Genomic DNA, 27,542 nt, shown 5'->3' with positions numbered 1-27,542 from the left:
TTGGAGTAAAAATCTCATTTCTAAAGGTCCCAATTGCTCAGTATGAGATGGGACCATGTCAGTGTTATATGACTGCTTTTTACTGATCAGTTTCAGAGTTTAGCTTCTACAGTACCTTCGTAATGCCAACACTTTGTCATTAGTTCTTTCCCAACCATTTTCTGAGTTTTATCTTGTACTCCTTTTAATGCCAATACTTCTATCTTGGAAGTTATCCACAAATTCACATCAGCAAGAAAATAGCAAAAGGCAGCAACTTTGCAGCTAAGTTATCATTATTGCCACCCATAAATTATAAAACAATTTCTACTTTTAAAAACATAGCATATTTTGATTTTTGCATTTGATGTGTGAGAAGGCTCTATGTATAATGAGTCTTTGTATAATAAGCTACATTTTCCCTTGACCTTCATTATAATTTCAGAGTTCTAGATGCAAGTGGAAAAAATTGGTTTCCATTCTTAAGATTCGTACTTTTCACTTCAAGCTGCTGGTCTACTTCTCCAAAACCAATCTTTGAATTTTTAAGTTTCTTCTCATAACCCATATATAAACTTTGAAAAAACAGATAATCCCACAGGATTTTTATGCTTAGTTCATTTCCATTTCACTTGGAATTCATGTTGATTCCAAAATTTTATGTTTAATATGCTGTATTATATTGATTCTGGGAAAGTTCATTAATTTTATCCCCACCAAAGTAAACCTGAGACAATACAACATTAAAGATACTGCTATTTTCTTCAATATTTATTAGACTCACAATCAAAGAAATAATACAATGTTGTTATAATTCCCATAAACAGCTATATTTTCTAAAGATTTATTTATTTGAGAGAGAGAGAGCTTGAAAGAGCAGGGAGAGGGAGAGGGAGAGAGAGAATCAAGAGAATCCTAAGCAGACTCCCTACTGAGCATGGAGCCTGACATGGGGCTCGATCTCACAACCCCGAGATCATGACCTGAGCTGAAATCAAGAGTTGGACACACTCAACCGACTCAGCTACCCAGGTGTCCCCAGCTATATTTTTACACTATATAAGAATTAGAATGGACATTGGTTGGTTGGCTACCTACTATGCATTCTCTCCTTACCTCTTTTTTCCCTTACAGAATTTCTCAATCTCTACCTGCTCTAAAAGTGAGACCTAACTGATGTAGACCAATCAATCCTGGCATTACCTTGACCTCAGTTTTGGTTCAATCATAAACATAAGTGCAATTTGGGCCAATGAGTAAGAGTAAGTCCAGGGACTGTGTGAAAGAGGCACTCACTGTTCTTCAGGACAGTGTGATTTGAGATCTGTAATGACATTTGAGCATTTGGCTATTACTAAAGATCCTAGCACTTGAGGGGATGGTACAGGTAGTGGAATACCAGGTAGGATTTGAGAATAAAGCTGACTTCAGAAAATAGAGCAGTGAGTGAGCTGTGGGATTAAGCTGCATTTAAAGGCAGTGCTGCCTGTGGATCTTTCAATAATGTAAATCAATGTGTTCCATGCCTCCCCCTACCCCTTTAAAACTTAAATATAATGAAGTCTGTTTGAGTTGTGATTCCTTCCACTTGAAACCAAAGATTTCTGATATCGGGATTTAGCTAGTACTTCAGAATATCTACAAATACTATGGAATCCTTAAAATATTATAGCTGAGATGCAAGGCAGTTATAAACTCTTCAAGAATCTGGGAAGAATATCTTTCTTATTTAAGACACAACAGTTTGAGGATTAGGAATTCATTTTTACAGCTAGACAAAGAGAAAAGTTGAATACATCTTGGTGATGCCATTATTATGATAACATTATTATGACATTATTACCAACAATTAAACTTAAATGTATATTAGCATAATTTTTCTTGATCTTTATCATAATTATTACTTTTTCAGTTTTGGTTAGATTCTACGTCTTATAGAAAGTGACTCTTGGATAGTTAACTAAGAATGCATAACAAAAGCCTTACATAATCTGAAAACCTTAATTTTCCTGACTATCTGGATTAGTAATCTACTTACTTGTTTGTTTATACCCCACTGTAGAAGTGTAATGACTTGCCTTACATAAATACATATGACATAAGAAAAAGTGTAAAAGAATGTTTGAGGAAAACAGAGCAAAAGGAAAAGTAAGAGATGAGTGATAAAGCCATAAGTGAGATTAATACACAAAGTGTGTTTTATAAATTTTTATATACTTGTTAGAATTAAACAGGATCAGCATTCTCATTCACAATATTCCTACAGATTAACACTGGAAAGGAACTAATCTATCTATTTATGAGGGAATCAATTTGGGGAGAGTATTTGGAAAGCTTAGAGTGGAAAAGGGTACTTGGAGAGAAGCTGCCATATAAGTGTGTGTGTGTGTGTGTGTGTGTGCGTGTGTGTGTGTGTGCATGCATATGTATATGTGTGTGTGTGTATGTGTATCACAAGGTTTTGCTGAGCATTCTGGATACAGTACCTGTAATACCTGCTTCCTGCCATGTATGCCATTCTAAGAGCTCCGTCTTGCCCCAACCCATTGTGTTTTTTTTTTGAGAGGCTGCAGTAAAAATTTACATTACTTCCACTTATTTTTGGATTATTAAATGGTATTTCTTTAAATGCCACTCTGTCTTCAGTCAGACCCCATAAGAAAACATACTTAGCAGGATGAATTAAAGTTCCAGGGAGGTCCAGGAGAAATGCAATCATGGAAGGTAAGAGTAGATGATGGAGACCAGAGGCAAACAGTGCTGTAACCTGCTACTGCAAAGGACAAGTGAACTGCTTGTTGAGAAGATAGACCAGTGCCAGAAAATTGCACTTCCCATTGGAAAGACCAACATTTTCATATTTTAAGAACAGAGACTGTAGCTCTATATATATGAGGGATTTCTTACTTTGGGAATTATTCTCTGTTTCTAACAAGAATACTGTGGTACAAATATAAGACCATTTATCATCTTTATAACCAACCTGGCCATAACACTTTCATAATAATATTGGGGATATAGGCTCTTTAATTCTATAACCTTTTCCATTTGAGAAAGTGAGTTACAAAGAGGAAAATAGTCTGATCTTGAAAACTTACGATCATGATAAAATTATAACATTTTAAAGAAAAAAAGAATAAAATGAGGAATTTTTAACTTCTTGTTTTAGAAAGCATAAGAATGTATTATCCTTACTGGTAAATGATGGCTGAACAAGAACAGGGTTATAAATTTCAGTAAAAAGCAATTCTTAAAGGCCTATTTTAAAACAATATATTATTCCTCTGAACATACATATTTACTCCTGGGAGTTAAATTGCATTGGAAAGACAAAATATGACTCTATCTACCTGTTAAAGTAATTGATATCTGATCCAGAAAACTTTTCTATTAAACATTACTAAGCATAGATCCATTACTGAATATTTATTTATTTAGCAAATAAATCTTGATATTTTCATCAAGAGGAGACAGGATATGCTTATTGTATTACTTTATTATTATTAAAATACAACCATGCAAGAATAAGAACTATACAAAATTGCATTATTTTGCTGGAATATATGAATAAAAATCTCAAGCAAAATCTTTATAAATGAAAACATAATAATTCTGGGGCTGATGAATTATTATTTGTTTTATATACCCTGACTACTCTGCATGAATCAAACTGGATTTTTCCTTAAATAAGAAAAATGGATAGCTATACTGCTAAAAATTCAGTAATTTTTTTCTCCGTGAAACATAATACAACTCTATTATAATATGGCTTTAAGATTTTGGCTGGTCTTACCATATTCCCCAAATAGCAAAGGATGAACAGTAGGCTTTTGAGGACGTATAAGCCTGGTTGTCCCGAAAGGCAGATTTGAATTTTAACCTTCCCTCATCAGTCTTGTAGACCTTATAAGGGCAATGTGGTTCTAGTGCCTGCCACTGAGGGGGAAATGGGTTTTCCTCATGATAAATCACGAATTTAGTTGGTCTATTCAGTAAAAAGATTAAAAATATTTATACCTATATGCATTTCGAAATTGATTTATTTTTATAGCTTTCCCCTTCCCATCTGTTTTTCATGTGGAAACCCCTGACATGGGTGACTGTGAACTGGGGGCTAGCTAGAGAAAAATACACTGCCTGGGAAATCTTTATTGTGAAAACTCTTCCTGCTCATTACTACCACCTCGGCCAGCTATTGCTGGGCTCACTGCACTGTCTCAAGACCAAGGAGTAATGAACTCAACACTATCTAGGCTTGGTGAAGGTGACCTGGAGTTGGGCAGAGTTTCTGAGTTGGAGGTTTGTCTGCCAGCCCCTGCTGGGAGAATTCAGGGTGTTAGTCTCCAATGACAATAACTACTTATCCAGCACAACATACATAGGGAACTCCTCATCCAAGATCTTCAAGGTATAGATTTTATGACCTTCATTGGTTGATTGCTTATTTCGATGACCTCTGTAATTTAGAAATTCTTACTTACAGCCTGCATTTCTCTTGCGGCAATGAAAACTACATAAGTGTGTTCTGTCTCCCATGGGGCATCAGTGGGTCCCCTGAAATGCTATCTTTCTGTGATGGGTACAAAGATGTGTGCTTGAGAGCAGTCACCTCTAGCTGTCTGGAGAAGGATGAGTGAGTGTGAAGTAAAAAAGAATGTGTACAAACTCTGAGTGTTCCTGAGCGTGGACGTGATGGCACATGAAGGAGTGTTTATTCAGTCATTGAGTTCACATGAATTTATTGTGTGCATTGTGGATGGAGTAACAAGCTGCCTACCTGTTAATGATGTAAGGCAGTGCATTAGAGTAAAGCTAATCGGTTTAACAACAACAAAAACACCCAAAACAAAAGACCTCCAAATCCAAATCTCAGTGATCTAAAGCAAGAGAATTTTGTTTTTTGCTCATGGGGGACCTTCCAAATTGTCATTCAGGGAATCCAAGCTTCTTTTGTCTGTGGCTTCTTCAGTTCCACAGTCCTATCTACAGTGGCCACAGAAAGAGAGTTCTGCATGTTGGGTTTTATGGGCCAGGCCTGGAAGTGGCATGTATTATTTCTGCCCACATCTTATTGGCCATTACTCAGTCACAAGGGAGGCTGGAAATGTATTTTAGTTACATACATGAGAGGAAAAAATAGCTTGGTAAACAACTAGCTAGTCTCTGCCACTTTCAGTGGCAAGGATTTCTATTTCCAAACTGCTCCCTTTGTCTGTTTTCTCCTCCATCATTCTTTTTCTTAATTTTTTAAATTTTTAAAAATTTTATTATGTTATGTTAATCACCATACATTACATCATTAGTTTTTGATGTGTTCCAATTTAAGAGTGTTCCATGATTCATTGTTTGCATATAACACCCAGTGCTCCTCCTCCTCCTCCATCATTCTTTTAATTAGAGTCAGCCTTCCATTCCACCATTAGAGCTTAGGTGTTAATTGAAAATATTCTCCAGAAGAGTGGAAAAATATAGTCCAATATTCACCCTGAATTACAAATTACTAAAGTCAGATCCTTTCTTAGGAGCAGGTATATTATAACACTCCTTAGAATAGAGTCTGGAATATATGTGCCCAATAAATGTTTGAGGAATAAATGAATAGATGAACAAACCACACATCTCCATTGTTGATCCTCTTTTTGTCCTGAGGATCCTGGGATTCTGGAGCATAAAGAAAAGGAGAAGAGACATGACAGACTAACACAGCGAATTGGATAGAGGGCTAAAACTACTCCCAGTCTTTACTGGAGTACAGGGGATTTCTAGAGTAAGACCCAGAAGGTGAGTGGGTTCACAAACTAGCATTCTGGCAGGGAAAGGGAATCTCAGAGAATGGCTCTAGGTTAGGCCAGCTTATGTGGTGAGGGTGGTTGGTGTACATATAAAGAAGCATAACACCAAAAGGCAGCATGGAGAACTCGTATATATATCCTTTGGTCACCTAATGTGTCACATAAATGAGCCCATTTGGTCCTGCTCGCCAACAGAGGTGATCTCATGCTGCATTAGCCATGTAATCAGCAGCTGCACCAGCCTGCACCAGACTTTGAAAAAAGAATCTTTCCTCACATACCTAATGACCTCTTTGGACACTGGGTATGCTTGAGCTTTGTGAAAGCTGAAACCAGACCAGGGGGAGAAGAAAATCCCATGGAAAGGGGGAAGGGAAGCTGGTGAATTTGATTAGTTACTGAAGGAAGACTAATTTTTAGAAATGACTGAAGGATACTGAATCCCTGGGAATGAGATAGAATATATTACTGGCTCTGAACAGACCAAAGATGGATGTGTATAGGTTAAAAAAAAAAAAGTCTGTTTGCACACATCTGTTTTGTCCAGTCATACCTGCTGCGTGACTATTTGTTGAAATAAATCACTGAATAAATTTTTGGCAGGTTAGACGCTTCTTAAATTCTATCTACAAGGCAGATAAAAGGAAAATCCTGGTTTTGGGGAAGTGTCAACAAAACAAAATAGCTACTCTCTTTGTGTGACTCACTTTCTAGCTACTGCCTTTGGCTACTGATGCCTGCCCTAATCTCTTGGTACCACCTGTAAGAGAGATACAGATGCTAAAGATAACATTTGATGTTCCTTATTCCTATGCTTTGAGTCCTCATTCATGTTAAAATTGCATGGGGGAAAAGAAGCCACACCACTAAGACTGTACACATACAGTTAATAACAGTGGTTTCACTACCATTCCAACAATGACTTTGGGGAAGATCCTTCCCTGATTTGTAACAGTCAAGTAATGTCATCAGTGCAACAGCCTTGTTCACCCAAAGTACAGGTTCTACAGAGCAAGAACCTAACCAATCCCAAGGAAATTTAAAATTCTAGACTACCTTCTCTACCTCTGCTTTTCCCTCCAGAAGCTGTGTCTTTCCTCTCTAGTTTCTTATATAGCACTGTCACATTCCAGCAATTAGTAATTATAAAATAATAGAAATGAAATCATTAGTAACTTATAATTATCTTCTTTCCCAACATATAAGATCCTTTAGCATGAGTCGTCTTGCCAATAGATCACAATTCATCTTGATAACAGGTTTGATAGAGTTACATGAGACATGAATCTGGCTCATTAATGTCGTTATTGTTTTTAAACACTCAGTGGCAACAGTGCTTCCAAAATATTAATTAATCTTCATGACTTCTCTGTAAAGTAGGTTAAATATAACTAAACTCATTCTACCAGTAGAGGAATTGTCAAACAGGTGATCTCAATGAATTTCTCTTCATTACCAATAGATCCAAGAATAGAAATAGAAAAACTGAATCTAATTCATTTTCTATGACACTAGACAGACATGACTCTTGTTTGCTATTAAGGCTACCCCCCCAAAACTCTTAAGAGATCCATAACAAAATAATAAATGCTTTATAACAATATAAATGCTTTATAGCAAAAAATGTGAGTTCTGAAACATTTTTATCCACTTTCTTACAAAATACTCAGAAGTAAATCAGCATCAATGGTCATTACAGCATGCACTGTGCTTTCTTCTCTTCCCTTTCCTTGCTCTCAAATTTTCATTGTGCTTTAGAGATTCACTATTCAATCATCACTACTTATATTTACGTAATACATTTCCTCTGAAGAGCTTGAGGCATTGTGGCGAAAAATAAGGACTATATAGGACCTAAATTTAATGCTTCTATCACACCTCTGCTCTTTTCAGATGGAAATGGTGTAGCTCAATGGCAAGGACATGGGTTCAAATCCAAGGCCTGCACCAAGATGCTGTGCATCTTTGGAAAAGCTATTTTCTCCGGTTGCTGTTTTCTTGTTTCTAAATGAGAATCATCTTACTCCATAATGCCTGGCACTTTAAAAGTGATCACTAACAGGGGTGCCTGGGTGGCTTAGTCATTAAGCATCTGCCTTCGGCTCAGGACATGATCCTAGGGTCCTAGGATCGAGCCCCGCATGGGGCTCCCTGTTGCACGGGAAGCCTGCTTCTCCCTCTCCCGCTCCCCTTGCTTGTGTTCCCTCTCTCACTGTGTCTCTCTTTGTCAAATAAATAAATAAAATCTTTAAAAAAAATAAAATTGATCACTAACAGAGTACATTATTAATCATATAAATCAATGACTTGGCCCCAAAACCATGAAAAAAGGAATGAAGGGCTCCTAATGGGAGGATGTGATATTAGGTATGTGCATTTAGAGATTTTCCTTACCATGATAACCATCAAGTGGCTCTTAATACTGTACAAGAAAATCTTTTCTTAATTCAGAATAATGGTTGGCACATAGTAGATATTAAAAAGTATTTTTGAATGAATGAATAAAAGCCACTTGCTTCCAAAGACAAAAAGAGGAAAAAGGGATAATATCCGTGTTGTGTCCTCTATGTATACTTGACCATCCAGATCTCATTTGGATATCAATGATCCAAGAACATAAGGAAAGAGGGAAGTTTGAAGTGTGAGATAGATGGAAGAAGGAAAGTAGAAATAGGAAGCACTGGAAAAAAATTCATCTTCTGGAAAATACTATAATCCTCCAGTTTACTGGTGAAGAATATGGGGAAAGGTGGCATTTTATGACAGGTTATTCCTTCATTTTTAAAAAATTTTAAGAGTTTATTGGGTTCCTGGTTGGTTCAGTCAGTTAAGCATCTGACTCTTGATTTCATCTCAGGTCATGGTCTCAGGGTTGTGAGATCGAGCCCTGCATCAGGCTCCCCACTCAGCAGGGAGTCTGCTTCTCTCCCTCTCCTTCTACCCTTCCCCCTGCACTCTCTCTCTATAAAAAAAAAAATAAATCTTAAAAAAAAAATCTCCTTTTACTTATTTTTTTAAAAAGATCTATTTATTTATTTTAGAGAGAGAGAGTGCATGAACAGAGGGAGGGGCATAGGGAGATGGAGAGGGAATCTCAAGCATAGTCCATGCTGAGTGTGGAGCCCAGTGTAGGGCTCCATCCTGGGAACCTGAGAGTGTGAACTGAGCTGAAATCAAGAACTGGATGCTCAACTGACTGAGCCACCTAGGTACCCCTACCTCTTCTTTTAAAATATAGAAATATCATGGCACAAGAAATATTGTGCTAGACCTAGAGGACTAGTTCTACTTAAAACCTTAAAATAAGCTCCCATTTCAACTCATCAAATTAAAAGAATGTACCTCTAAACAATCCTAAAATTTGTATGGAACCATAAAAGAACTCAAGTAGCCAAAGCAACCTTGGAAAAGAAAAACAAAACTGGAGGTATCACAAGTCCAGATTTCAAGTTATATTACAAAGCTGTAGTGATCAAAACAATATGGTACTGACACAAAAATAACCACATAGATCAGTGGAACAGAATAGAAAACCCATAAATAGATCCACTATTATATGGTCAATTAATCTTCAACAAGGGAGGAATAAATGTAACAATGGCAAAAAGACTGTTCTCTTCAACAAATGGTGTTGGGAAAACAGGACAGAAACATGAAAAAAAAATGAAACTGGACCACTTTCTTACACCATACACAAAAATAAACTCAACAGGGATTAAAGACCTAAATGTGAGACCTGAAACCATAAAACTCCTTCGAGAGAGCACAGGCAATAATCTTTCTGACATGGGCTATAGCAACTTCTTCTAGATAGGTCTCCTGAGGCAAGGGAAACAAAAGCAAAAATTAACTATTGGGACTTCATCAAGATTAAAAGCTTCTGTACGGTGAAGGAAACAATCAACAAAACTAAAAGGCAACCTATGGGATGGGAGAAGATATTTGCAAATGACATATCTGGTAAAGGGTTAGTATCCAAAATATATAAAGAACCAATACAACTCAATACACAAAAACCAAATAATCCAATTAAAAAATAGGCAGAAGACATGAACAGGCATTTCTCCAAAGAAGACATATAGATGGCCAACAGACACATGAAAAGATGCTCAACATCACTCATCACCAGGAACATGCAAATCAAAACTACAATGAGATATCACCTCACACCTGTCAGAATGGCTGAAATCAACCACACAAGAAACAGTAGGTGTTGGAGAGGCTGTGGAGAAAGCAGAACCCTCTTGCACTTTGTAGAAATGCAAACTGGTGCAGCCACTATGGAAAATAGTATGGAGGCTCCTCAAAAACTAAAAATAGAACTACCTTATAATCCAGGAATAACACTACTAGGCATTTACACAAAGAATACAAAAGCACGAAGTCAAAGGGATACATGTACCCCAATGTTTATAGCAGCATTATCTACAATAGCCAAAAAATGGAAGCAGCCCAAGTGTCCATTGACTGATGAATGGATAAAGAACAAGTGGTATAAATGTACAATGGAACATTTTTCAGCCATAAAAGAATGAAATCTTGCCATTTACAATGACATGGATGGAGCTAGAGCGTATTATGCTAAGAGAAAGAAGTCAGTCAGAGAAAAACATTCGTGGAATTTAAGAAACAAAACAAACCAGCAAAGGGAAAAAAATAGACAGAGGCAAACCAAGAAACAGCCTCCTAACTATAGAGAACAAACTGATGGTTACCAGAAGGGAGGTAGGTGGGAAGGATGGGTTAAATAGGTGATGGGGATTAAGGAGTGCACTTGTTGTGATGAGCACTGGGTGATGATAGAATTGTTAGATCACTATATTGTACACTTGAAACTAATATTACATTGTATGTTAACTAACTGGAATGTAAAAAAGTATGTTAACTAACTGGAATGTAAAAAACCTTAAAAAAAGTAAGCTGTGCTAAAAGTAAAGGTGGATTTCAAATGATACTTTTTAATTTGACAAAAATTTTCTGCAATTGAGTAATTCTTTCCCAATGTGTGAGTTTCTCTGGTGTCAATAAATGATTCACGTGTACAAAGAATAGGGAAAAAAGTCAGTCCTCATGTCCTGTTGGTAAGTGTACATTACTGTTAATTATACTTTCTCTGTTGCTACATACAAAAAAAGCTTTGAAATTAGGTGTTTACATTTGGGGTTTCTAATAACTCTCTATTGTTATCCTCACATTTATCAAGTTTTAAAGCTTACAGTTACATAAACCAAGAATGAATGTGGGCAGCTCATTTCCTCTACCAACGGTAACTTATAATAATCTTGTTCTTTAGCTAAGCAAAAAGAGCCATTTGCTACCTCAGAAATCAATTTGTCCAGGATGATTTTATAACAAGGGACACAATGGGGGAGATAAGTAAAGACAGATACTCCATCAAGAATAAAGGAAAAGCCATCAAACTAAAGGGAAAAGATGAACAAAAAAGAGCAAAAAAGAAACAAAATTCACTCCCTCTTCTAAATCCAAGAAGGTTGCTTCTTCCTGATAAATTTTTAAGAACACTCACGGTGCCTAGGATAAATCTGGCAGAAACTATAAACCACGAACATTTTCAGGATGATGGGATTATGAAGTTTTTCCCCCTACTTTTTTGCTGGAGGATTTGGACAAACTGCAACCTTTTAACTATGTGTCCAGTGATAGTGGTTCAGTAGCAGAAATCTCGTTAGTTCTAATTAGAAAATGTGATCAAATTATTATAGATTATTATCAAATTATTCCTTTAATGCTTCCAACATCAGGGTTGACCATAATTGCAGTAAATTGCTTTACTTATAAGATTGTATCTGGAAGGAACCTTGGGGATTTTCCAGCCCAATTCATTGAATTGGAGATGAATTAAGTGACTTGAAGAGGCTTAAGTGACTTTTCTCAGGATGAACAGCTTTTTAATTTTATAGAATTAGAATTAGGGTTTCAAATATTATATTTCACTTTATCTTCAAAAATTATGGTTTTACCTCCTGGGTTTTACTCTCTTGTTTAAAAACAGTCATAATAAATATCAGTTTATATTCTAAATGGTTTAATTTACTTTAGTTTTGCAGTGTATATGAGTGCTGTAGAATTTTAGAACATATATATGTATATGAGTCCTGGGCACATGGCTGGCATTTTTCAGACCCCCTTGCAGTTAAGTGTAGCCATGTGGCTCTGTGTGGATCAATGAAGCATAAGCGAGAATGGTACTCTTTCTAGGCCTGGCCCATAAAACTCTGCCTCATATGATCCTCCATTTTCTTTCTCTATCAGCTTCCTGAAGAGGGAGGACTCGCAGGACTTGGAGGAAGATGGAGCTACATGGTGGAAGAACTATGGGTTCTCATTATTGCTGATTTGAGGAGAACCGATCAGGAACACCCACATTGAACTACAGCGAGTGAGAAAATTACTATTATTGTTTCAAATTACTGAAATGTTGGAGTTGTTTGTTATAGCAGTTAGTCTATCTTAATTCACAAACAATAATAAAAGAAAATTTGAATCTCTTTCATAATCTATTTTTTCTACTAAGTTTTATGTACTATTTAAAATGTAGACCAAAAACATGGTATTTTAAGAGATAAAATAACTTTTCATTTAGTAGTGTGAGAAATGCTTTTTTATATCCTATTTCCTTTAATCCTCATAAAGTCCATCTAAGTAGGTATTACTAGTGAATGAATATTATGATTATATTATTTTCAGAGTTAGCGTTAGATGCACCGGAAGCAGGGCTCCACTTGCAAGCTATAAAAATTGAGATGGGAATCTTTAGTCTTTAGTGGCTAATATGGTTCTTTGCTATTACATTAATAATGATGTAATTTTGAATGATGACTGGAATTTTCTAGAAAATGGAAAAAGAAAATTTTTGTGACCAATAATTTTCAAATTCAATCCTTTGAATACATATGGGTTCAATTTGAAAGATTCCAATTTTCTTGAAATTTAGAATTAACTTAAAGAGCAAATTTACCTAAAGAGCAAAATATCTTACCTTGAGACTTCCCTATAAACCTATTCACTGTATCACTTATGCAATAGCCAAGATTGACATTTTTATGATGATTTTATTAATATAATGGTATGTCAGAATACAATATGTAATAATTGATTGTTTGCCCTTGCCTTGATGATCAACATTTTAATGCCGAAATAGTACCTTGGGTTTATGGGAGTTCTTTTATTAAACAACCTTCACTGTGAGTTCTGTATTTTTCTAATATAAGAGAATATTTGGCAGCTTTGCCATTACATTTATCAGTCCAGTGATGTGAAAGTTATGTCTTCATGCAGTTTAAATCAAGATATTTAAATTTTTATTTGCACTGTGTGGAAATGACCAAAGATTGTATGAACAGGGTACTTGTACCAAGGTGAGCAAATTTTTAGATAGCAGTTATGAATTCTCTACTTTGCAATCCATCCTGTTTAAAAACAGCCACAATAAATATCATTTTAAGTTCTAAGGCATTTAATTTTACTTTAGTTTTGTGGTGTATGTGAGTGCTATAGAATTTTAGCATATATGTGTGTGCGGGGGGAGGTGGGTGTGTGTACACTACTGTCCACTATCCGGTCTGGTTAGGGTTAGAGTTAAGGTTTTGATTATATATCATGCCTCCATTAGTTGGATAACTTCAGCATTTAATGCCTAAAATTTAATCTTTATTAATTTTTAATCCTATTTGGTAGGAAATTTTATTTCTATGTCCTTTTAGCATAGAGCTAAAGAGATGAAAGGAATCTAAGGTATTATTTTAAAATCACTCAACTTTAGGGGCGCCTGGGTGGCTCAGCCATTAAGCGTCTGCCTTCGGCTCAGGCCCTGATCCCAGGGTCCTGGGATCGAGCCCCGCATCGGGCTCCCTGCTCGGCGGGAAGCCTGCTTCTCCCTCTCCCACTCCCCCTGCTTGTGTTCCCCTCTCTCGCTGTGTCTCTCTCTGTCAAATAAATAAAATCTTAAAAAAAAAAAAAAAAAAAAAAAAATAAAATCACTCAACTTTATAACCAAGGAAACTGAGGCTTGCTGAGTTCTGGTGACTCAACTCAGGTCACAAAATGAGAGAAGGAAGCAGGACAAGAGTGCAAGTCTCTCCTAAACCGATGATTTCTCTTCCACTCAATGACTTTTCATCCTTCTAGTTAGATTGCAAATTCCTAGAAGTATAAGATCAAGTTTTACTTTCTTTTTTCTTTTTCTGTAACTATCTTATTCCTGTCTTCACAGACAATAAGAACTTGACTCTAATTCTAACAGAGAAACAAATAGACCACACCAAACCTAAAGCAGGTCAAGATCCTCTTCACAGCAATAACTCTAACACAAAACAGAATATTCCTCCTTCACACCTACTGGCCACACTAAGACTGTTTTGCCCACCAGCCCCTCATTGGATGTAAGGAATGCTATCAATAAGCATGCCTGTCTCAAAGAGAAATATTTACAAAAATTAAATGAAAGTCTTCTTGATAAGGCAGCTTAAATAATAATGTGCTTGGGTTGGTCTAGCTTATTTAATGGCAAAGCACATATAATTTATAAATAGAATTTAAAGTACATTCTTGTTCTAAAGACCCTGAATAATTTTCTGCCTGCACATTAGAGAAATACCAGCTGATAGAAACTCAGAGTTACAAGTGTGGGTTTCAGCAGCCTCCAGACTCTTTAGGATGCCACAGAGCTTTTATTCTTGATGACTTAAAATGAATCACCAAAAGGTATCGCAGGAATAAATAGCTACATTACCTGTAATTATTTCATAAGCACAAATGGGTATTAGTAATGGGCTTTAGCCTCTGTGTTCAGTGGTAAATGTCAACACAGTTTGGGACCCTTTTTTGTCATTGTACATTTCTTCTCTATATTTAGTTTAATTATATGAAGGTAGATATTCTTTTCCCTAACTGTATCGTTTTCTGATTGTATTTTTTGACTGATGGTTTTAGATTGGGCTTGCTGGTGCACGAAGCTGATTAACGGCAGAGTTGGGACAAGAACCTGGTAACCTGGTTCCTAGACGTGAACTGCTTTTTCCACCATTTATTTTATCTCTTAGGCTACTATGCAAGACACTTTTGAGTGGAAAAGTCTAGGATGCCTTCGAAAAACTGTATTTTGGAGAAGTTGAAAGAATCCAAGTATGTTACTTTGGAGACAAGACGTAAGTTGTAGGGACTAATTTTCTGTCATCAGAGAGCAACCTACTGTTGTAGACTTCATTTAATTCACTGATAAATCTGTAACACTCATTTATCAATTAAGTGAGTGTTCCTGGGCCTTGGCTAAGTGCTGTAGATACATTATTCTCTTTACTTGTTAAGGCAACACTGGAAAACAGGCATTATCCCATTTTATTTTATTTAAGATTTTTATTTATTTATTTGAGGGAGAGAGAGAGCGCATATGAGCAGGGGGAATGGCAGAGGGAGAAGCAGACTCCCTGCTGAGCAGGGAGACTGACATGGGGCTCAATCCCAGGACCCTGGGATTATGACCTGAGCCAAAGGCAGATGCTTAATTGACTAAGCCACACAGGCACTCCGCATTATCCCATTTTAAAGATTAGGAAAACTCAGTTTTTATATGATACAATATGCAGTAGTTCACATGGTTACTTTGTGACAGAGCTGGGATTCAAGTCCTTCTGTCTCAGCCAGAGCCTCTTGCTCTGAGCCATTTATGGTGTGCAGACTCACAAATGAGTTTATAGCTTCCATGAAGCTTTGGAGGGCAGAAGTGCAATCCTTAGCAGTAGGAAAAATGTCCTAATAGAGCCTTCCAATGAGAGAACTAGTCATCTTGGAAGTTAGTAGCTCCATGGCCCTGGTGGTACACAGACCCAAGAAAGGATGATGGTATATCTGGGGATCCAGTAAAAGGGACTGTGTGTTGTGTCCAAAAATGTCTTTATAGTGCTAATGTCTATTACTCAAAGTTTGTCTTTGGTATACTCCCACAGCCCCATAATTTCTTTTCTCCCTCAAGTTTCAGCTTTGCCCCAGCAACCAGACACCTCTTCTTTTTTCTTATTTCTCTCATTTGTCTGTAATTAATGTCTTTCAGGCTGTCGCTCCCTCCTGGAGGACCTTTATTTTTTAGGAGGTAAGAGATTGCAGGAGGATGCTATTATGGGGCAGGTATCCTTCTATAGGCAACTTTTCATCATCAAGAGGTCTCAGAAGGGGCATAATTGCATTTGTGAAAAATGTGATGGACCTGTCAAATATATATACAAATACTTATTATATACACACACACACACACACACACACTGTATGACAACAACTAACTACAACTTCAAGTGATATTAGATGAAATGAAATGAAGTGCTACCTTTAAGAGACCTGCCACTATACTTCCAAGTTATGTATGTATCCAGACTCCAGTTTTCTCTCTGATTTGTGTCTTATATGTGAATATTAAAGCAGGCCAAACCCCATCTGAGGAAGGATAAAGAGAATAAAGACTTGCCATGCTAATTATGGTGTTTTGCATCTCTTTAGGTTTGGGCTTGAAATAGTCCTCCCAAGGTTTTCTGGGGGTTGTCCCTCATAGGCTGTTGACTCCTGGTTTGGATTGCTCTTTATAAAATAGCACTTTTGCTCTTGGATAGAAATAGGTCAGTTTAACAGTTACTTTAGGATCCTAAAAAAAAAAAGGAAATCATGCCACTTGTTGAAGACAGACATTTAAAATGCTGGGGCCTCATTATCTAGAAGAGGGGAGATTGGAAAATATGGAAAAGAAATGAAAAAGAAAATGATTCAACCAGAAGCTATAGTACAGGTAGAGTATGCAGTCTTCAAAAATTAATGAGGAAAATCTTGTGAATTCAAGAAAAGAAGAGAATTCATTTTTAATTGTTGTGCAATGCCATCAAAAAATGGCTGAATATAAATAAAAACATTAAAAGCTTTGAGCTTTACAGATGATCTTATACTTGGGTGCACACAGCTTAAAAAATTTCATGATTTCACAGACTAGTTATTCCGCATCTCCGACTGCTAAAATAAGTGACCTCAATTTCTCTGCAAGCTTGTAAATCAGTAACCTATAAAAATCTATGGGAAATATAAAAGATAACTATAAAAATCTCTAAATTTGGTTTGGATCATAACAATTTTTGATTTTTAGATGCAAACCAAACAAAGAAGGAATCAACGTGTTCGCAAATTTAAACTGGAACGCAAAGTCTCGAAGTAAACAAAATAACCTCATGACAATTTAGCAAAATAGCGCAGAACTCCTGGGAACCAAATAGCTATCCCTAAATTTGTTCAAGTAAAAGAAGGCCCCAACTGCCTTAAATCTATGAAACCCATATCATTCTCAAATGAGAGAAAATGAAAAGAAATTTAGAGGTTACTTCCTTCTCCATTAAGAACTGTCAGAAACCCAAAAAACTTTTGAGGAGGGAAAAAGAGAAAAGGAAAAGCTGACTCTATTAAATGGTGTGAGTTTCCTTCAAAACCCACTGATATTCCTACAAAACAAACAGAAACCATTAAAAAAATCATATATATATATAATTTATATATATTTATATATGTTTATAAATATATATTTCTATATTAATTATATATTTATATATAAGTATATATATAATTTATATATAAATTTCTGAAGATGAGTACTAAGTAAATATTTCTTAGGAGTGGCTGAGGATTACTTTTCTTGTTTGATGTGATGCTGCTATTTTCTTTTTCTTTTTTTTTTTAAAGATTTTATTTATTTATTCATGAGAGACAGAGAGAGAGAGAGAAGCAGGCTCCCAAGGAGCAGGGAGCCCGATGTGGGACTCGATCCCAGGACCCTGGGATCATGACCTGAGCCGAAGACAGACACCTAAGGACTGAGACACCCAGCCGCCCCTATGACACATTTTTGAAAGAACCTGTGGCTCTTGGCTTGTATAGGTGGCATGAGGAACAGGGACAGTGTGGGGAGAAGAGAGGGATGGGGCATGTAAAAAGCAACCTCACCTACTTGACAGTCTGGCCAAATCAGTGTAACTAAATATATATATAATAGTACTGAAATGTACACATGAATTCAATATGTGTATGGCTCAGATTCTTTCCTCCCTCCCTCCTTTCCTTCTTTTCTTCCTTCCTAATGCCTGGGACACTCACAGAACATCAATGGAAGAACTACACTAAACTATACAGACAGAAAATAATGTCACGGTCACTATCTTCTTCACAGGAACACTCAGCCTTAGATCAAACACATGCCTCAATTACATCTTTCATTTAAAAGTGAACCTCTTCTACCGGCATACTACCTCAAATAGCATCAAAGCGAAGTGAAACGCAGGCAGCATTTAACAACGCTGGTAACCATGGAAACATATCATTAAAGAATATATAAACAGGAATGAATAATTAGATGAGAAATTCATTTCTACATTTATCTTTTTCCAAGACCCAGGGAAGGAAGCTCTCTTTTACCTCTCATCTCAATTTGGACACTTCCTCTTGAGCCTGTCTTCTAACTGAAAAATATGAGAATTCATAAAATGAGAATCTTAATATTGCCTAGCTTAATGGACAAATCTCTTTGTAGGCAAGTGACTAAAAACAACTGCAATGCCCATTGTTGTCTAGATGTAAAACTGAATGTAGGAAGGAATTCTGAGGCAGCCAAAAAGTTTGCTTTGGGCATGGGAGGTGGGCAGGAAAATCTGACTTACATCATGGTGAGAAGAGGAGAGCAGTTAACCTTTAAAAAGAGGAAGTACAGGCTGCCTCACTTATTGGAGGCTTCTACATAGTGGGACTGAGGGGAGAATCTGGGGCTTAGGGATTCTTTCTGTGCAGGTACTCTGACACTCTACCTTTGCATCTAGCAAGGCGCTAGATAAACTTTGGTAGGCTTAGTTGGTCATGAACTTAGAAAATTATAAATGGCCTTAGAGACCATCTAGCTCAGGATTGTGCATCAGAATCACCTAGTTGGGGGGCAGTAGACAAAGACAGTTTTTCAAACTTCACCCAACTCTGGGAATCTAATATTTTAAATATCTTCCCAAGTGATTTTGATGCAGTTGGTCACTAGACCAGTGTTTGAGAACCACTGACCTAGGCCAACTTTGTCATCATGCAGCAGCAGAAACTAAAGTCCAGAGCAGTTGTGGTAAACCAGCAGATTGAGTTGCTGGTCTCAATTTCCCCCCTCCCTATAACCATATCACATCCATGCCTTTGTCATGGCTTTGCAGTGAACAGAAGAATTTTACCCCTTGCCCTTGGCCTTGACCATATATGTCTTGCTTTGGCTAATGGGATGTTAACAAGCATGGTATGAACAGAGGCCTGAAATGTGGTTATATAGTTTTGCTTTCTCTCTTAGAATTCTGCACTTTGCCATAAGATGAACAGACATCAGGTAGCCATTGTTCAAAGGTGGATGAGAGACATGTGGATCATTCTTAGGCTTCTCTGCAGCTTGGAGCTAGGCCTCACCAAGTCCATCCAAGACCAGTCTAGATCAGCCAAATCATGACTGATAAGCCAACCTGCTTATTATAATAAGCCACTGAGTTAAAGAGTGATTTGTTACATAGCAGTACGTAGCAGTGGCTGACTAATACAGAAATGAAAGTGACTTATCCAAAACTGAATTCTAGCATTGGAACTAGAAGGTACAGCTTGTGAATCTTAGGCCTGACTTCTTTCTATTGCTCTATAGTGTCTGTTTTCTTTTGCTTTCTTTCCTTTCTGAGTTAAGCACATATATCCATTGCCTTCTTAGAGTCCTTCTGCTCAGCCTACGTTCCCTATATTCAGAACATTCTGTCACCTTTCCTTATCAGGGCTTACCTTTCCTTCCATCTTGTTCCTTCAGGATTCTGCTTTCATGTTTCCAAAGGTACTAAGAAGTCTCAAAATAATTTTCCCAGTTGTGTTGAGTCACCCATTAATGAGTTAAACATTTACAGGCAAAATTTCTTCTGCATACGATGTGGGGTTGACAAGAGACTCAGTGTCAAATGGTGGAAATTTAAGCATGACACATGACAGTTGATAGGAAAAATATTTTTAGGTGAGTGAGTTTGGTGCTTCTTAAATTATATCTATACTAAATACAATAAAGTTTGGGTTATTTTTAGACCCTCCTTGTCCAAATATTTTATAAACTGTATGCCTGATGGGGCCAAATAAATAAATAAATAAATAGACTATAAACAAAGGCCATTAGGAGAACTGCTTATAAGGCATTTTTATTTTGTTCCTTTCTGTGGAAACATTTTTCACATGGAAGCAAATCTTTAGAGAGAACACATTTTTCTTCTCCAGAATATGTAGGTGTTTTGTTAAAGATAATAAAAAAATTCTGGTTCTTTGTTTGACCTTACTTTGCCTGTAACTTCACGTTGAAGATTTTATTTTTACTCTGAGGTTGATATATCATAAATCTGTATCACATAAATGACTAATATTGGGATAATTTTGCAATATCAAGAAGAAAAAGAACTGGAGTGAAAAAGTTAGTCTCCATTATTGGTATATGTAAATGACTAATATTGGGATAATTTTGTAATATCAAGAAGAAAAACAAAGAACTGGAGTGAAAAAGTTAGTCTCCATTATTGGTATAAGGGATCAAATAACATTCAGTGTTAAATTATCCTGTATCATTCTCTGGTTAGTGCAGAGAAATCCATTAGCTTGCTGCTGTCTTGATTGCTATGTTTGAAAGAAGCTAATAGATAAGACCTTAGGATTTGCATGGAGACATCCATGAGCACAGAAACCAATGAGAGAAAGGGGACTATTGGAAATCTGCAACCTTCTCCAAATACTCTGATAAATCCCAGACTCAACTAAAGCACAAGGTTGTACACATTTGTGAACTTAAAACACACACACACACAGAAATACTTATCGAATTTGTATAAGCACAGAATTTTTAAATAACAAATAAAAAACTATTCCAAAATATTTTTGACATTATTGGTTTGAGTTTAATGTAAAATAGTATTTAGTTTGGTTAATTGAATTTAACAAATACGTATTGAATCGCTATTTGCAATGCACTTTGATAGTACTTGCAAGAAAAACAGACTAAGAAGAAGTGGTGTCTAATTTAAGTACCAACTGTTTTTCTTGTTAATAAATATTTTGTGCTAGCATAAGTGTTTCTTGAAGACAAGACAATGTCTATTTTGTTCACTGCTGTATTTCTAACACATAGCATAGTGCCTAACATACAGTCACTAATAAGTGATCAATAAATATTTCCTGAATGAGTATGAATGACAAATACAATTTGAAAGTAAAGAAGAAAAGTACCCACTAATTTAAGAGTAGTCTGCATACACTGGATTGGAAAGGTTTCAAGCTTGAATGACTATAGTGCAGTTTAAGGAGGAACTATATGACATGAACATTCTCGGTGCTATTTTTTGCTTTGAGTTTTGGAAGCAATAAATGTCTTCTGTTAGGCCCAATACCAAGAGGAAAAAGGGCTGTTGCAAAGAGAAGGAGTACACAAGGGACTTAACCTGCGGTCTGTTGAATCCCTGAACACGATGGGAGGGCTTTAGGGCCCACAGACTGTGCACTATCTTCCTCAAGCATGTAGCTGGGGAAAATCTTTTGCATCTCAGTGCAGCCAGTTCCTGATTTTATCCTTTGAGAGTAGACTAATTTCACCAAAGAAAAATTTCTTGTTGGTGAGCCCTCTTTGGAAACCATTTAGGCCATTGATATCTTTAAGATGGTGAACATTCAATGCCAAGTACAAGTTGAATTGGATGGGAAGTCTTGGTATTCTCTGCACAGATGGAGGATCTGTGAAGCTGGCACTGCCTCAGCCTTTGCTGCTTCACTAAGGAAAGATGGTCCACATGTCAAGCTTCCTACGGGGGCTTGTATTGGTATCAACAGCCCCTCCAACAATCCCAAAAGAGGTCTTTCAATTTCTGTGAAAGTCTTCAACTTCCTCAGAGCCAAAAGCTCAGATCAGTGCCTTTTCAGTAGATCTTTGTCAAGATACAAGAACACACCATGAGGCTCTTTCTTAATAGAGAAGTTTTTGGCAATTCAGAGAAGAAATGTAGAAGTGATTTAGTTTAATTCTTGAAAATTTTTTAAGAGAAAGAAAACTCCTTCTTAGAACAGATTGATAGTGAGGAGTTCATTCCAGGACTAGCTTTATAATGGCTGATATCTTAGTCACATAAAAGAAGCAACTCTTTTGGTTAAAATGCTTAATTTACTATTAGAGATGCTGCTGAAAAACTATGAGCTCTTTCTTCTTTCTTTCTTTCTTTCTTTTTTTTTTTTTTTGTCAAGCTGCTATTCTAAATGAGGTGGCTGGAGTCATATAACAATATGGACTGGAGGCGAGACTGACAAAGTCTTGAGAGTTTCTAGGGACAAAAATCAACACTTGGCAAATGGCTTTATTTCTTATGAAGGTCACTTTTTGTTCAGATGGCTTTAAAATCGAAACAAATTGCTGACGTAGATAACTTTGATGATAAAGACTTAACAAAGGTAATCTCATTGACCTGAGGACAAAGGAAGTGATGTAATATGAATTTTGGTTATTGTTGATGCCTGTCTATCCATATGAGATCTTGTGAGTTACAGGAGCTCTGATTCCATTTGCTATTAGAGACTTTGTGAATCAGGGTTGTACCTCTTATTGCTATTAAAATGAAACATTGACATTGATGTGATGTCAAATATATTTCAATTTCTTATTCCAGAAAAATTTCATAACCTTTTCATAAGAGTGATAAAACTATAATTCTTCCTATTCTATGTGTAGGAGTTCCAATGTAATGAGATAAGTAGTAAGCACATTTTCTGTGTATATGTTTATGAGTATTGTTTCTAGGTGGATACTTGTAAATGGAATCAGATTCTCAGAGGGCTTTGTGAGTCAAAAAAGAAAGAAAGAAATTTAAAAAAGAACAATTAAGGTGAAGAATGAGCTGATCAGGCAGCTTGCCCCTGTTTAGTGGGGCTCCTCTGCACTTGTTTTGTGGGACTTCTGCAGCAAAATTAGCCATTACCATCTTTTCTCACTCCATTTTGCTGAGCAGTGCAGACTGGAGTTGGCTCTGTTACTCACACTGCAGGAGAGAAAGCCACACACCAGACAATCCATGTGGCTGACAGCATGGCTGAAAGTGAAGGTGGGAAACCAGGAAAGGGAAACAGGAAAGGAAGTCGTGTTTGTTTCCTGATGCTATTAAATCTAGTCCTGGATCTAAAGGGGCAGGTGGCCTAGGAGGTGGACTACAGTTTACTGTAAAAATCTTCCTGAAATAATATTATTGTCTTAGGAGCAATGTATAAATACAGAGTGGTCACTGCTTCAAAATAGCTAATTCTCAGCCTGATTAGGAATCTTCCATTTTGTTAATTAGCTCAGAATTGTGATGAGGTCTCAAGGTGTTTGAGAAAAGGAGAGTGGCTGATAATAGGAGACTGGGTATCAGGTTGCAGAAGCATGCATGCAAGTACAGTTGTGACAAGTTATTTCCAACCCTCTCTAGCTCTCTAGAAGAGGTGATGCTATTATAGAATAACATGTGCAAACACTTTTATTCAGAGTGATATATTCCAGTGTGAGCTGTCATGTAGTGCAGAGTTTTATGCCTTTTTTTCTTGCTGGTTTGATGATATGAAAACTGTTCCTAATACAATTGAAAAGTGTTCTTGAGCTCACCAAAGTAAAGGTCTGTTCTTTTGTATCCAAGAATTTGTAAGCCAACAATTTGTGAGAGTAAGTGTAGACTGGCTCTCAAATTTTTGCATCCCCAAATTTTCCATTTCTTGTTTAAGATCTCTAAGAAGAATAACTGACCAGAGTGATAGGTATTTTTTTATGTGCTTGAAAGGAAGATATACAGCAACTTCATCACTTACAAAGGTAGTGAAAAGAGCCTCTGTCTAAGCCTTAATGGATGTCTATGAATGTATATGCAGATACAGTTTCTAGTCTGTGATGTTTGAGGGCATTTGTAAATTCAACATTCTTAAATTCAGTTGCCATGGTAGATTGGGTTGGTGGAGCATAACTGTCTTTAAAGATGACATGGATGGGCACTCTCTGGCAATGTCCAAAAGCCCCTTTTGATTTAGGACAGAACAAAGTTTAAGGAGGAAGATATATACATTTAAATTAAGACCAGGAACAGGCAAGCTCGCATAAGGAAATATGCAAATGGTGGGAATGGTGTGGTGTGTTGATATTGAGGCTAGTTAGAGGGTTTAGTTTGTGGAATTTATCTGCAGGATGAAATTTCTAATTATGTTACTTCTTTTTATCTTAATATGTGTGACATCATTTTTGGAGGTGTTTAAAATATTAGATTTCAGTGCTAAAATTAACTTTAAGAATAGACCTTCTCAAACACTTTCTGCTAGGCATCTCGTATTTTCTAGTTGAAGTTCCTCTAGAGACTAATTTGCCTTAGGTTAGATAACTATTTTGTTAGAACTTGGACTGAATCAGACCTGACTTCCAAACAAGGGCTCTTTTCCAATATGCCAAGTTGCTTCAAATTAAAAGAGGAAAAGAATAACTCAACATCTCAAAAATGAATAATCCAATTAAAAATGGGCAGAAGACATGAATAGACATTTTTCCAAAGAAGACATTACAGATGGCCAACAGACACATGAAAAGATGCTCAACATCACTTATCCTCAGGAAAATGCAAATCAAAACTACAGTGAGATATCACCTCACACCTGTCAGAATGGCTAAAATCAACAACACGAGAAGCAAAAGGTGTTGGCGAAAATGTGGAAAAAGGGGAAAACTTTTGCACTGTTGGTGGGAATGCAAACTGGTGCAGCCACTGTAGAAAACAGTATGGAGGTTCCTCAAAAAATTAAAAATAAAACTATTCTATGATCCAGCAATCACACTAGATACTTACTACCCAAAAATACAAAAATATTGATTCATAGGGATACATGCACCCTGATGACTATAGCAACATTATCTACAATAGCCAAATTATGGAAACAGCCCAAGTGTCCATTGACTGATTAATGGATAAAGAAGAGGTGGTACATATATACAATGGAATATTATTCAGCCATAAAAAGAATAAAATCTTGTCATTTGCAATGACATGGATGGAACTAGAGAGTATAATGATAAGTGACATAAGTCATTCAGAGAAAGACAAATACCATATGATTTCATTTATATGTGGAATTCAAGAAACAAAACAAACAAGCAAAGGAAAAGAAAAAAGAGAGAGAGAGGCAAACCAAGAACCATACTCAACTATAGAGAATACACTGATGGTTACCAGAAGGGTAGGGGCTGGGGGTATGGGTTAAATAGGAGATGGGGATTAAAAAAATAAAGAGAAAAAGAAAATACAAGGAGAAATATGTTTTTCTTATCTTTTATTAATACAGATTAGTTAAATAATAGTATTTGTTTTCCTCCTTTTTGTATAGCAAGCATGCATGTATTGGTAAGTGGAGATTATTTTCCCAGTTTGAGGTAAATAAAATGGGGATATTAGCAAAAGGAAACAGAAAAAAATTATTTACAGTAAATCTTAACCAGTTGCACCAACACTGGATCTATTTTTTCCTAGTCTGATGTAGAAAACGCCCGTAAGTACTCAGTGTTTATTTGTTTAGTGAATGAATAAATTAAATCAAACATTCCTTTGGGACCTATTATATGCCAGGCTTGCTGAATGTTATATCTAATCCTTGAGATTCAACTCCTTTCCCACTTCTCTCCAAAAGCTTTTGAAATCCTTTAATAAAAATCTTCTTCCTTTATTGTATCTATAGCTCATATTATTTGCTTATATTTTTACATCTAGCAATTCTTTTTTTAATTTAATTTTATTATTTATTTATTTATTTATTTTTAAATTTAATTTTATTATGTTATGTTAATCACCATACATTACATCATTAGTTTTTGATGTAGTGTTCCATGATTCATTGTTTGCGTATAACACCCAGTGCTCCATTCAATACGTGCCCTCCTTAATATCCATCACCAGGCTAACCCATCCCCCCACTCCCTCCCCTCTAAAACCCTCAGTTTGTTTCTCAGAGTCCATAGTCTCTCATGGTTCGTCTCCCCCTCCGATTTCCCCCCTTCATTTTTCCCTTCCTACTATCTTCTCTCTCTTTTTTTTAACATATAATGTATTATTTGTTTCAGAGGTACAGGTCTGTGATTCATCAGTCTTACACAATTCACAGTGACATCTAGCAAGTCTTTACAATTATTTAATTACATGACTATAAGTAACTGCTACTGTTTTGCATGTTACAGATTCCCTTAGGAAAGTTTTAAACTTATCAGCAAATTAATAAATTTTTTTGAGATTAAAATTTTGTTCAATTTTTTTTTTCCAAATAATCACAGGTCTCAAGTATAGTAGGACTAATGTAAACCTTTATTCTTTATAGTAGGTAAATTGAGCTCCAAGTATTTAGCTGGAACCATATAAATTATTGAGCATTTTATATGATAAACCTAATGTTTACTGCCTAATATAGATAACACATGATATAAAGACAGAAAACTGGGAGCCAAGACACAGTAGTAAAAATATGGGAAAAATCAGGAAGCATTAAAACACTATGATGATTATTTCTCACTTTCATATTTGTGTTTTAGCAGATCTTATTCTAGTTGGTTTGAAAGGTTCATATTAAATTAAATTAAATCATCTTGAAGTACGAGGAATAAAAGGCCCCACACAGTCTTGAGAGGAGAAGATATGGAGAAGGGATTTGGCTTTTGTAGTAGATTTTCAAATATTTGAAAAAAATTTCATTTGGGAATGGGTTTCCTTTTGGTCCATGTTGTCCTCCTGGGAACCACTGGATTGAAGTTCTAAGGGAGTAGAAATCTACTTTACATGAGGAAAACAGTTTAATAATTAGCAAATTGGATGTTGTTTCTTGGAGTTAAATGAGCTCTTCATTTGGATCTATTTCAGCGGAAACTTATTGACAATTTGCTGAGAGCAGATAAGAAATGAAAAGATTTGTGTATTGTGAAGGAGATTGAACCAGTAAATTCTAAACTCTCTTTATAATTCTAAGAAATTTTGAATCTCTTCTTGAGATCTAATTGACCTTTGATATGACTTCTTGCTGCCATTTTGAATAATAAATGAGAAAAAAGATCTGCAGTTTGTTATTAGTTAGGTGTCCCAAACACTAAATATTACCCAACAAATACAACTGACCTTTGCATTTTTCCTTTATTATGTAATTGGTGTTACTTCTAGGGTATGCTTTTACAGGTCATAGATCAATAAGAATCTATGAATATACAATGTTCATATTTTAAAGGATCATGTCATTATAGCAGCATGCTTGGGAAAATAGTTCCTGGGATGTCTAAAATTTATATTGGGTTGTAAAACTGAGGTATGGGCCAAGAGTTAACAGCCTTGAATTTTGCCCTTAAAATTAGTCACAGAAAATCTACTTCATTATAAATACATTACTACTGAGTAGTGTCCTTCTGATTGATATGGCCAGAGCTACCTTTTTCAGCAGTCTTTTAAGCACCAATCCTTCATTTTGGTTCTAAAAATGAGATGGGCTCCTCCTCCCTAGTTGGGACATCAATTTTTACCTGCCAATACAGTTTGATGAGCTTGCTTATATACTGTTCACTTCCTCCACAGAGCCAGAACATGTAGTCAGCAATCATGGCACTCCTAAGGAACAAGGACAATTAAAAAAAAAAAACAAACACAAATTTATCGGGCAGAAGGAAAACCATAACAGGTAGTA

General features: G+C 36.2%; 1 protein-coding gene across 1 annotated transcript in view; it reads right to left on the bottom strand.

The window, feature by feature from the left end:
- Positions 1-27,542, bottom strand: part of SPATA16 (spermatogenesis associated 16) — a 198,775-nt gene that overhangs the window by 49,291 nt on the left and 121,942 nt on the right. The window contains exons 4-6 of the mRNA XM_032407336.1: positions 27,382-27,466; positions 3,773-3,915; positions 475-554 (exon numbers count right to left, since the gene is read on the bottom strand). Of these exons, the coding sequence (XP_032263227.1) occupies positions 475-554; positions 3,773-3,915; positions 27,382-27,466 (308 nt within the window). The remainder of the gene's footprint in view (positions 1-474; positions 555-3,772; positions 3,916-27,381; positions 27,467-27,542) is intronic.

The sequence above is a fragment of the Phoca vitulina genome, unplaced genomic scaffold (genome assembly GCF_004348235.1).
Source record: "Phoca vitulina isolate PV1807 unplaced genomic scaffold, GSC_HSeal_1.0 scaffold8, whole genome shotgun sequence".
Taxonomy (NCBI): Eukaryota; Metazoa; Chordata; class Mammalia; order Carnivora; family Phocidae; genus Phoca; species Phoca vitulina.
Note: the sequence above shows the minus strand (reverse complement) of the source record. Positions and strands in the feature narration are given on the sequence as shown.